Source organism: Primulina eburnea, chromosome 13, assembly GCF_022965805.1.
Source record: "Primulina eburnea isolate SZY01 chromosome 13, ASM2296580v1, whole genome shotgun sequence".
Classification (NCBI taxonomy): Eukaryota; Viridiplantae; Streptophyta; class Magnoliopsida; order Lamiales; family Gesneriaceae; genus Primulina; species Primulina eburnea.
This window is the reverse complement of record NC_133113.1, coordinates 4,915,579-4,928,848: the sequence shown is the minus strand read 5'-3', so window position 1 is coordinate 4,928,848 and position 13,270 is coordinate 4,915,579. Positions and strand designations below refer to the sequence as shown.

General features: G+C 34.0%; 1 protein-coding gene across 1 annotated transcript; it reads left to right on the top strand.

Moving 5' to 3' along the window:
* The first annotated feature begins 1,134 nt into the window (after nucleotides 1-1,134).
* On the top strand, nucleotides 1,135-8,939 carry LOC140808891 (probable magnesium transporter NIPA4). The gene is made up of 9 exons (XM_073166230.1): nucleotides 1,135-1,950; nucleotides 3,536-3,592; nucleotides 6,419-6,509; nucleotides 6,590-6,750; nucleotides 6,865-6,992; nucleotides 7,135-7,272; nucleotides 7,681-7,773; nucleotides 8,425-8,530; nucleotides 8,757-8,939. Exons 1-9 carry the CDS (start codon nucleotides 1,770-1,772, stop codon nucleotides 8,858-8,860), a joined length of 1,059 nt encoding a protein of 352 aa, XP_073022331.1. The 5' UTR covers nucleotides 1,135-1,769; the 3' UTR covers nucleotides 8,861-8,939.
* The last annotated feature ends 4,331 nt before the right edge of the window (nucleotides 8,940-13,270 follow it).

The window sequence follows — 13,270 nt, the reverse complement described above, 5'->3', positions numbered from 1 at the left end:
GACTCCAATCGATGTTGCCCAATAGACGCCATATCTGTTGGAATCATAATCAGCTCCTCAACATCACATGCATAGTTTTTTCAGAGAACTAATACGTTTAGCAATCTCCTCCGAGTCCATAGATTATAATCCAACACGAAGTTCCAAAATGAAAGATCAAATCCCTACAAAAAGTGTAACTAAGAAACCAAAGCAAAACCCACAAAATCTTGGAATCTAGGATTAACTTCCCCTGATAATATCCCATATAATGCTTCTAATAGATGGATCATGTTTATATGATTATCAAAAACCTAGAGAACTCGTAGTGGTTTAATCATTTTGTGACTGAAATTGAAAAAACCCTCAAACTAAAAGAACCATCGAGGGCCTTTTCCATCACATAAATTTATAATAATTGTGTGTATAATAGAATAGTGTTAGGAAGGTAACTGATTTGGTCTTAAAAATTGTTCTTATATTATATAAAAAAAATTGGTAATATATTTAAGCCTATTTTGAATTTTATTCTATAAGTCATCAAAATCTAATTCTAGATCAAGAAGTTCATTTTAGCATATTTTTATCTTTTTTAGGTAAAAACTTGTGTGAGACGGTCTCACGGGTCATATTTGTGAGACGGATAACTTATTTAGGTCATCCATGAAAAAGTATTACTATTTATGCTAATAATATTATTTTTTATTATGAATAATCGGTAGGGTTGACCCGTCTCACAGATTAAGATCCGTGAGACGGTCTTACATGAGACTCATTCTTTTTTTTTTAATCTTTGGAGCGATGGACATAATGATGGAATGAATTGTATCAACTCGGAACAAAGCACAAGTGTTGCATATGACATAATTTTATATTTCAACACAAAAACTCATATTTGATTATTTTAAAAGTCAATTTTATTATACTAATTTTCAACTCTATTATTAAAAAATATGACGATTTATATTAAAAATATTAATTTTCAATTTAAATATGAATTCATTTGACATGTATTACATAAATAAAAATAGATTTATAAAACCGTCACCTTATATATCCAAATAAATTTTTTAAGACCAATCAGCTTTTATAAAATAGCAACGACAAGCAATATGACTAGTTCTCGAAAGGAAATATAATTATACTGTAGGTGCAAAAAAGATCGATGTAACAAAATCAAAATTCGAAGTAATTTCCCAATCCAATGTGAAGACATGAGCAACACGATCTTGATTCCTCGTATCCCTGATTGAACACTTTTCGTGTATATATATGATTCCCAGTTGACGAATTGTTACCAGAAACGCAATCACACGGATTTTACTTGTCGGGGTCTGCGAGTGGCTTTGGGTTGTTGCCAATCTATCCACCAAGAACCCCAGTGGAGGATAGTCTCAGCTTGGTAAAAACTATTTACTGCCAATTACTCTTCCGATCCACAAAATTATATGCGAAATTCCCATTTCACAGCTGTGCTTTCGTCACTGCCAGCCAGCCATTTTATAAATCTTTCGCTTCTGTCCATCGCCGACAGCGACAAATCTTTCCTTAAAACATCAGAGGGAATCCCATTTCAATTGAATTCTTTTGTGCGAATCTCACTTCAGGATCCTCTCTCAGTGTAGTTTACTGGGGTGGAGTTGGAGTTGGAGTTGGAGTTAACCCGAAAATTTGGTGGAAAATAGAGAACCCATTTGTTTGGTGCAAATTTTTGTTGTTCAAGTGGTTTACGATGGGTTTGCGATAGATTGGTCTTCTGGGTTTTTTGTGCTTTACTGTATATAGTAAAGATGGCAGCTTCGGATATGAGTTCGGCGGCTGCGGCTGCGGCTGCAGATTCGTATAAGGGGATGTCATCTGATAATATAAAAGGGCTAGTTTTAGGTTTGTCTTCCAGCTTCTTCATTGGGGCGAGCTTCATTGTTAAGAAAAAGGGACTAAAGAAAGCAGGTGCTTCCGGCGTCAGGGCTGGTAATTTTTATTGGCACTTTATCTGTAACTGTTTACTTAATTTATTCTCGCTTCAATTTCGGAAATGTTGAAAATTGAGCAAGTGGAGGCGTTTTGAATTTTGTCTGGAGATGTTTCAAGTGTTTTTTGGATTTGGAAGTGTTGCAAGTGCTGCTATTTTTGCTAGATTGTACTTTTGGTAGTATCTTCTTGATCGTGATTTTGTTTGCATGATGAACAAATTTGAAATTGCTACTCAGATCAATCCCAGTTAGACGTGTCCTGTATCGAGTTTGACTTCCTTGAAGTCCTGTATTGGCTATGTTACCTGACATGGAAAGATCTGTGGGCATCAACCGGCTAACCCAAAACCTTTAGTTTCGCGTTTTTGTTTGCCCAATTCGAGGGTGTTAAGCATTGTCAGATTGCTAATTAGCTCTTTATTGAAGCAGTTTTAGGAAGACCAGGCAGAATTTTTTTTTAAGAACTAGAAGCCATGGTTTTGTAGTTTGAGTTCTTGGATTTAGTGTTGGTGTCTTTAATAGATTGTCTTGATTAGCGGCGATGAAGTTTGAATCTGATTGTTATTTTTTGCAACTTCCTTACTCGTTGAAACCTTCATTAACACTCAATATAATTTACTGAAGTAGTTTTATGGGTGAACTGATTTTGTTGGGGGAGTGAAGTATGCTATATGTGTTTTGGATGCTAGAAATTGCTGATATACTTGAAGATGAGACAGCATTTGATTGTCTTAGACTTGAGTTTAATTTAGCTTTATTTGTCGTGCAATGCTCATACAATGTCTCCTATTTGGTGCCTGTCATCCTGATAAGTTCCGTGAGATGAACATTCAGGGAGTCAAGCAATTTAATAATCATAGTATAATTTATTATTACTAATTCCATCACCTAAACCAAGAGCAACCTTTGTAGAAGCAACATTGGTTTTTTGTTATGGCGTGTGTTGACTTGTCACAAAAATTATTGGATGAAACCACCATTCATAGACCAGCATCATGAAACAGTTTTCTAACTGCTTCCTTAAGGAGATAATTATGAGAGTCTTTAACATTGTAGATATTGCAGCTTCCATTTTCATATCAACAGTAGGTAAAAAAATGAGCGGAGTTGCTGTGGGTAACTTACTGTTATAGATTAATATGTTGTCAACTTTCTGCGTATTCAGAAGCATATCAAAAGGTTGCACTAAGACAAATGCAGCAATGGTTCATTTGTTGAATTGTCTTTTCTGTTTACTGGAGATAATAAAAAAAACCGCAGTATCGTACTGCTGTTAAGTTTTGGAAAAGATTACAGCAATAATGTGGACATACTAATGATTGCATAGGATTGCTGTTATTTCCCAATCCGTATGATTGCAGAGGATTGCTGTTATTTCCCAATAGTAGTTTGTGTTAGCCACTATTGTAGTGATAACACATCTTTCGTATAGCCAAGTGTTTTTTTCACATTGCTTGTAATTTCTTTTATAATTAATATGCATGTCATCCTACCTTTTGTTGCCTGAGATATTTGCTTTTTGGTCAAATTTTTTCTCCTTGAATCTCTGTTTAAATTTTTCTCATAATATTTGTTTTCTGCAGGAGTTGGAGGTTATTCATATCTATATGAGCCACTATGGTGGACAGGCATGATAACAAGTACGTCTATTCTATTTGTTTCTCGATTAAGTTGGAGATAGTTTATGACAAGTATATTTCAACTGAACAACATCATTTTACATGTAGCACTCATGGTAATCCGAAAAAGAAACTAATATTTTTTTTCTTTTTTAGCATGGAATCAACTTACGAAGTTTGTTTAGTTGCTCCTGCATATATATCAAGAAAAACTAGATATTTATCCTTGTTTGATCAACTGCATCAAATCATCATGCCTTTATTCATCAGTATGTGGATGAGATTGTTAATACTGATATATGTTGTGCTTGTTAAAAGAAATGATTAACCCCACTGGACATCTAAAGATTATATTCTTTACTGTATTCAATGAGTGATTGTGATGGAGATAATTGTTCTCATTTTATGCTGACACTTTTTGGCTTTATGATATCAGTAGTTGAGCTACCGAATTTAACATTGGTGTCTCTATAGTTTGGGGACCCAAGGACTTGTTTGATCTTCTCCCAGTGTATCTCTCACCATACATATTTTATTAGTGATGATGTGTTGATACTGGCATGGAAATACCGAGCTCATATTGGTGGGGTTAATGGTTATTCTTATCTAAGTTTAAAAGTTGATTGCTTTTCTTGAGACATTTAAACAATTAGAATGACCAGAAGAATGAATGAATGTTGTATCTCTTATTCTAATGGCTTGTATTAAAGCCAACATGTCAATGTGTGTACAACATGTATCTCCGTAGGACCTTCTTTCTCAAATTGCCTTTGTTAATGGTCATTCTCAAGGGATGGCTGTCAAGATTTGGGGTGCGTAGCCCTGGAATTTGTTGAATGTTGGTCATGACTAGGGTTGTATCCTGAAGCTCCATTTGTTGGTACAGTTCGGAGCTTGAAACCTTTTTTTTTATCAGTTTTCAGCATGAAATGAATGGTATGGAGAAGCAAGATTTGTCATTGGCATATGATAGTTTTATCATGTTAACAACTTGATAAATTTTGGATGATATCATTTCATTAGTGATTAAATGAATGAGAATCAGTGCCTTTCATGTGTGTTGGTTTATGGAGAGGAATCACGTTTATGGTAAAACTCTTGGGCCGTGCTTGGTAGGATCCCATTCTATATATCTATGCTTGGTAAGACATTGAAATGAAAATACTCAGTCCAAAGGGAATGACTATTCTTGTGTTCATGTGAATGGTCATTCTATCCATTTTAGATGAGAATGATCATTTTCACTCTCAATTTTTACATATTTTACCTTATCTAGTTTAACTAATTTAAATCTATATATTCATCATAATGATAACAATAATAATAAATAATATATATTTTCATTATTATTTTACGTACTTTTATTTTTATAATAATTATAATAATAAATAAAACATTTTATAATAATAAATAAAAATTGTATAAACAATAATAAAATAATATATACATATATTAATAATAAAAAATAAAATGATAGATAATTTAATAATGTGTTAATATTAATAACTAAAATATATAAAATCATAAGTAAATAATCATGATAATAATATTAATATATAAACATATAATAAAAATAAAAACATAAAATAAATATTTATTTGTTAATAATCACCATAATATTTTATTAAATGATAGTTATGTTATCAACTAAAATAATAATATAGTTATGTGATAACGTTTTTTAAAATAATTAATAGAGCATCAATAATTATTATTATTATTATTTTAACAATAATAATAATAACAATAACAAGAATATTTCTTGAGCAAAGTTTTAATTAAAAAACATTTGATTATTAAATATAATTCATTAATTTCTTTTAGTACAATCATTGTAATAAAATATAACTATAATTTCATTCATATCTCATCTCCATTCCATTCCAAGATTGATTCTGTTCATGTCTTATTCCATTAATTCATATCAATCATGCCCTTGATATATTGGGGTTTTTGACATATTATGATAAGAGTTTACAGCCTCCATTCCATTCCAAGATTGATTCTGTTCATGTTTTATTCCATTAATTCATATCAATCATGCCCTTGATATATTGGGTTTTTTGACATATTATGATAAGAGTTTACAGCCTTGCTAGTTTCAATGTTGATATGTGGCCTGAAAGAGAATTTGATCACTTATATATGAGAGCAATTTGAAGTTGGAAGTGGCTGAAGTAATGACGTTGTGTTTTGTGAATGTTGTCACATAGATTGTCACCTTTGCGTGGCCGGAAGTTATTGGTTTCAATCCTCCATTAAGTCCTTTTTGGTGGTGGTTTCGAATACTTCTTTATTCCTGTGGCGAGGGGCTTGGGGGAGTAAGATACCATAAAAGAGCTTAATGCTAGTATAAAAACTGTACTGACTGGAACCAGTGTATCAGTGAGATGTTTTCAACTGAGCCAGTCTCTGTGAAAGGCGGTGAAGAGGAAACATAAAAATTTCTCTACTTGGTGAAAGCCATATAAAAGTTGAGAGAACGACTGGATTTCAACCACTGGAACCTAGTGACATTAAGCAGACAGTTGTTAAATAACCTGATATACTTGTTCACATTTGAGTGGAAAGCCAACCCCTCAAATACAATATTCCATCGACTTACGCATTATTAACTGTTCTAGGGTAATTATGATATCGAAATGTTCCCTTGTCACGCTCATTTCTGTTTCTTATTGTACCCTTCCTTCTCCTAATTTAATCAATTATTTTTTGTTACCATTCTTTTTTGTTTATACCTTTATAAAATAAAATCAACATAGAAAAACATTTTGAATTTAAGCAGTATTGTCAGCCTGTTATATTTCTAAAACTGAGAATTCTTTTTGTTTATTTTTGGTTGGGCAGTGATTGTTGGAGAAATCGCAAATTTTGCGGCTTATGCATTTGCACCAGCAATTCTAGTGACCCCTCTTGGAGCTCTCAGCATTATTATCAGGCATGATATCGTTACAGAGACATTAGTTGACTTTGTTACAATGCCTTGTTTGATCGTTGATTCGTGTGAGTATATTGCAGTGCTGTACTTGCGCACATTATTTTGCGGGAGAGGTTACACATTTTTGGTATTCTTGGCTGTGTTCTGTGTGTTGTGGGCTCCACGACTATTGTCTTGCATGCTCCACGAGAACGTGAGATTGAATCTGTGAAAGAAGTCTGGGACCTTGCCACTGAGCCAGGTAACTTCACATTTCGGCTTTCTTTATTACTTGGTTGATCATACAGTGGCACTCTTCTCTATCTTTTTTATGCCATGTTCCCTACTGAGCATAAATGTTACATCTGTCGTGCAGCTTTTCTCTTCTATGCATCTCTGGTGATGGCAATTGTCCTCGTACTTGTATTTCATTATATCCCAGAATATGGACAGACACATATAATGTTTTACATTGGTGTTTGTTCACTAGTTGGCTCCTTGTCGGTAGGTATTTCTTATAGGATAATTCGTTCCTTCTCAAGTTATCTGTCTTTTCGTTCAGTCAAATCAAGAAATAAGAAATTTAGAAAAGCTTTTGTTTGTGTAGTTTCTGTAAATACTAATACTGTGAACACTGACTTTGCAGGTAATGAGCGTAAAAGCACTAGGAATTGCTTTGAAGTTGACATTGTCAGGAATGAATCAGCTAATATATCCCCAGACGTGGGCTTTTGCTATAATTGTTGGTACTTGTGTGGTTACTCAAATGAATTACTTAAATAAGGTAAAATAGTATCAGTTATTTATTTATTACTGTGTTGACGTGTCTGTTATGTTTTAAAGCAGATAGCAACACCATTACTACCATGCGGGTTCGTCCTTAGGCATGGCTATCTCAGAAGATAGGACTTTATCGGTTATCCGTTCATGCCAGTTGTATTGATTTAGCCATCAACTTTTGTTTGGTTTTTCATTCTGTTGGGAGTCTGTTTGTCTGACTACTTGAACAAAGATAGAATTCTCAAATTTTTCTAACTTTATTTCTATTGACATACCATGTACATATCTAATACTGGCGGTTTTTTTTCCTCTAATGCCATAGATTTTCTCCTGTGGTATTGCAAGAGGTACTTTTGGATGACGTCCCTGTATAAACTTTCAATTTTCTAATCTATTGTAAATCTAAATGCAGGCTCTTGACACATTCAACACTGCTGTAGTTTCACCTATTTACTACGTCACGTTCACATCCTTAACTATATTGGCAAGTGTGATCATGTTCAAGGTAATTAATTATTCATCTCAATGGATTAATTAATATTAAGAATGTTATTTTGGTCATATAATGGTTTCATAATAAACAAATGTAAAACTGCCATCGTTGTTCACAATATCCAATCTCAGTTAAAAAAGTTATATTGTTGGGGGGAACCATATACTCGAGGGCATGTAACGAGGAAACGTGAATACCATGCACACAATCATGTTTTTCGGCCAGATAAGGAGTGGATATTTCTCCTACTATCCCTTATGGCTGTTTGTATGTTACTGTGATCAAGATGAGGTGCTTAAACTACATGGCTTGAAAACTTAGATTTGCACCATTCTGTCACAGGTGCTTGGTTTTATAAATATTTCTGAAAATTGATGGAACATAAATATATAAGCTATTTGAGGAAATATGTGAAGTCCATGTAGTTTATTATGAATTATTGGCATCATTGGTTACCTACCATTTCAATCTGCACACTCCATTATTTTTGTTCTGGGCAAATTGTAGAACACAATATAGTTAAAAAAGATCTTGCTGGATCTTTTGTGCTTTCCCGTGAATAATTCATTTTAGACAGTTATACTCAAATGGGCAATAAAACGCCAGTGATGTAATGAAAATTCGTGATATTATGATTGACAAGGTTTTGTTTACCATGAACAGGACTGGGACAGGCAGAATCTAACCCAGATTGTTACAGAAATGTGTGGCTTTGTGACTATTCTTTCCGGAACCTTTCTTCTTCACAAAACGAAAGACATGGCTGACGGTATACATTATTTAATATTCTAAGTTGTAGCTCAGAGTTGATGAAATCTATGCAAAACTTTTGGAACACAATTCTGGTCAACGAGCATATAATTGGCGAACTTGCTTATGGAAGCGCTCGATCTAAACTATCTAGTTTATAAAGCAGGAGTTTTTGCTACTTCTTATCCAAACATACTCCACTGTAAGCACTTGTTCGTGGTTTTCTGATCCATATCTTGTTGTAGGTTCTTTATCTATGAGCATGAAACTTCCTAGATACGCTGACGATGAGGATGGTTTTGGTAGAGAAGGCATTCCCCTACGGCGCCAGGAATCATCAAGAACATGATGTATTTTTCCCACAATTTTTTTTTTTTGTATTTTAACTTGTAACTCTTTTTTGTTGAAATAGAGCTCTTTGGGGAATATACCGCAGAAGAAGTGTATTTTATCAGTACTGGATCAGTCCTCACTGCCTCTTTTACATCAATGAGTTGCACAAAAGAGTAAACATTTTTTCATGTTTTTCCAGAGGTCCGGAGAGAAAGAAACCCTAGAAGCTAAAAAAAGGTATCTTGCGCAATCGCGATAATCGGGTTCGATTGATAGTTATTCTCGACGGTGAATATGTTACAAGAAAATTGTAAAATCTAACAAGGTGCATCCTGGATTGATAAACCTTTTGGATCTGCCAATATCTCTTTGTTAGTTGGGGAAGAGTTTGTTTTCAAATGAATATTTTATCATTTCTTGCTACGAAGCTCATAAAAAGGTTGAATAAATGAAAAGCATTCGGAGTTTGATTGTTTTGAAAATTCATTTCAAACAAAATTTATTAAGACAGGTAAATGGATTCGGAAACTGTCGAATCCCAAATACAGACATGTTTTATTAATTTATTAGAGTACATTGGGATTGAAGTATTTGAAGTTAATAATCTGAAATCATGTTCTAAATTTACATGCCAAGTTGGAAACTTTTTAATTTATTTCAACTCTCATCTCACTATTTCATGCATTCTATCAACCGTTTCGATAGAATTTCAAATCCTCCTAAATGGACTCATTGAAACTCTATCTTTAAACCATAAATTTTCCAAATATAAATTGTTGTTTTGTTTTAAAAAAAATGGAACTTTACATATGCTAAATTTGAGCAAAAGTGTAATTTATACATTAATAAGAATTTTAATCATACAACATTTATGGTCTATAAATATGGTTTAGTCGATCCTGGGCTTAAGGACATTGTTCTGAGCCTTTCAATGACTGACATGTGTCATTATTTATTAAATATTTTGAATTTATTTTATCTTGTAATTTTCCAACCATGGTTTAGGCTTTTAGATATTGTCCTCGAGATCTACGTCCGTTCAAAATTTTGGGACTCCCACCACCCACCGGGGAAGGCCACCATTACGGCCATCACATCTCCATCACGAGCCCTTGAGTCCTTGGAGAAGTCTATTTGTGCAAATGCAACTGCATAAGCTGCCCAGAGCTTTCAGAAGGTATATTCTGTAATATATTGCTTGAAAACCTACTGTATAGAGTCCCATTGATAATGCCGATAATGTGTTTATTCAAGAGATGTCAGTTCCTCATCTAATTTTCTTTTCTTTCTTTCCCCATTTGATGGTATCAATCTTCTCTAATTTTCCCCCGCATGCGTGATTTGAAGTTATGTATTCTTGCTTTTTAATTTTTAAATCTGCTAATTATAATTTATAGGAGAACATTATTCTAAAGCAACAGCCGGAAGCGTTCATACAGGAAAATACTATTTTGAAGCGAGCAGTGTCAATCCAACATCTCCGTCACCACAACAGCGAGCATCTCCGTCCTCGCCACCGCTATCCTTCTCCTCCGTCCTCGCCACCACATCGGCGAATCCCTTGCCTCGTCGTCGCACAAAGTTTAACAGGTTCGTGTCTACCTCGCCAACACACTACTGTAAAATCGATTCTTGATTTGGGGAAAAAAGTGGGTTCTTTCTGTTTGTGTGAAAAATCGATTCTTGATTTGGGAATTTGTCTTATGATTTAATCAAGTGAAGCTTTCATATATATGATTCAAGGACTTGTCTTATGATTTAATCATTCCCGATTATTTTTATATTACATAGTATGCAGTTGATGTTTTTTTAAGGCAAGTGATAAATTTCAGAAGCTTTCATATGTAGGATACAAGTACTTATCTTAGCATTTTATCATCTCAGATTATTTTTAAGTTTCTTAGTAAGTAAGCTAGATATGTACGGATTGAAAATATGCTTGAAATATTCAATTGTTTGGAATGTTCCTGCAACCAACTTGATGTTTATTGTTGTAGTTGAATCTGTGTTGGTTGTTGTAGGTTTTTTGCTTGACAATGGAAGATGACAACCCAAATGAAGAGTTGGGGGGAGAATACATTGAAGGAGTAGAACTGGATCACATTTCACAAAAGCAATGTGGAGTTCCTGATTTATCTATGCCAGAAAACGTTGAGGAACTAACTGAAATCTCTGTTGTCGATATTTTGGAGAACAAACTAGCAGTGGGTTCAATTGTGAATAGTGTTGAAGATGCATATTTGTTGTATTGTTAATACGCGCATGCCAAGGGATTTAGTGTTGGAAAGGGTGATCAACGCTGTTTTCCCAAAACTAATGAACTTAAATCAAAGGAATTTAATTGCTCATGTGAAGGTTTGAAAGATGAAAAATGTTCTAGTAAAAGAATTCCAGTTTATCAAAAGTTGATCACTAGAACTAAATGTAAAGCCAAATTGAAAATTACAAGGGAAAAAAGGGGTGAATGGCGGGTAGGTAGATTTTTGGAGGAGCATAATCATGAGATCTTTGCACTTGATCAAACTCACGTGTTAAGATCGGCACACAATTTATCACATGCAAAAAAATCTACTTTAGAAGCTATGGTGAATGCTGGAATATCTGTCTCTAATGCAGTTTCTTTCATGGAAAATGAAGCATGCGGGCCACAAAATTTAGGTTTTATTAGAAAAGATGCATATGACCATATGAGTCGGCTAAAAAATCATACCAAAGTTAAGAATGGAGATGCAACTGCACTTATCCAATATTTTATTGAGAATGCGAACAAAGAGAATTACTTTTATTGGAATGTGCAATTGGATGATGACGGTCACATCGATGAAGTATTCATACGTAACCCACTTACTGTCAAAGCAAAAAGAGTTACAAATGCAAATATTACACGACATTGGGATAATAAGAGCAAAAAAAGAAATAGAAAAGGAAAAGAAAAGGCTGAAATTCCAAGTAAGTTTTAATTTATTCAAAATTGTGATCATATACTAATTAAACAGTTAGATGACCATCTTCTTTGGATGTGCTAGGTGCAAACGGAGGCAAAAGAAAGGGACAAAGTTCACAAGATGACACCACCGCACGGGAAATAAACAACATACCATCCCAACAACACTTAAATTTAACATTCTCGCAGAATACATTTTTACCTCCTCAACATTTTTTAAAGTACTCAAATCAAATGGTAACTTGTTTTTTTTATTTCACTATTAAATTAGTGCGTTATTATCTTCAATATTTTTTATGTCTCATGCAGGAAGGTAATACAAATTTTTATACAAGTGATGAAATGAATTTATTCCCTTATCAGTTTCAGGGTCCTCATTCATCACAAGTAAGGAATAAGGTCCTTGTCGTGGTAATTGTTTCTTGTTGTCATATCCGTTACCTGTATTTTCTGTGGTTTTTGAGCATTCAATTTTCGAACTGTGTAAAATTTTACCAAGACTTCTTGAAGATGTTTAGATTGATAACCGTACATATGAACTTAGAAAAACATCAGATAACCCAAAATTAATTGGGTGGGTTGTAAGGTGGAAAAGATGGATGTGTGTGTTTTTTTATATGTATGTGTTCGTTTCTTAAAAAACATCATATGCACCCAAAATCTTTTTTTATATGTATGTGTTCGTTTCTTAAAAAATGTCAGATTATTCGGAAACCAGCGGAGGGCCAGCGGAGGATGAATGAGCTCTGGATGCCTTCATTTCAATCGTGACAAGACCACCAGGCCCGAATCCAAAGCAGTTGGTGCCAAATATTAACAGTAGTTTGGATGAAGTGAAGCTGGACAAAAATTAAAGATTTTGTTGTCTGTTTTTTTTTTTTTTGCCTGTAATGTGGTTGGAGTACTGTCTCTTTTGTAACGTAAAAAGTAGTATTGCCATATCAATAGATTTTAAAAAACAGGAGAGAACGACATGTTCAAGTATGTTTTGGGGAAGAAGAAGCTACAGCAGGGAGCATCAGTTTAATGCCGAAATAAATGCATGATTTGTTTGTTTAAAAAATATATTTGCGTTAGTTTGAAGTTTTGGGTCTCAAGATCGATGGATGGTTTGCTTCCATTCTTTTCCTTGTTCGAGAATCATGTTCGTATTTGTCTGGAATATACCACAAGTCCGTGCCCGTTTCTGTGTTTGCTTTGGTTGACCGAAGGAGCTCGGAAAGATGGTACACCGAGAGTAATCGGTTATAGTAGTATGCCACCATATTTGTGGCATTATTAGTTGTTCAAGAATGTTGGTTTCACGAGTGAAGAAGTATATACAAGTTTCTTGATTTCCTGGTTGTGTGCTAAGATTTTAGTGAGCTGCAAGTATCTCCTGATGTCTATATATAAAAGTGGGAGCTATCATGTTGGTAATAAGATTCTTTCTAGGTTAGTTCAGGTTTTCTTTTTTGTGTCTTTGTGAACAGAAAATTCTGG

Bases quoted from the DNA above. Each gene is read 5' to 3' on its own strand.
- LOC140808891 (XM_073166230.1), top strand. From the start codon at position 1,770: ATGGCAGCTTCGGATATGAGTTCGGCGGCTGCGGCTGCGGCTGCAGAT. The intron at 3,593-6,418 runs GTACGTCTATTC...TTGGTTGGGCAG, and splicing joins GTGGACAGGCATGATAACAA to TGATTGTTGGAGAAATCGCA. The intron at 7,774-8,424 runs GTAATTAATTAT...TACCATGAACAG, and splicing joins CAAGTGTGATCATGTTCAAG to GACTGGGACAGGCAGAATCT.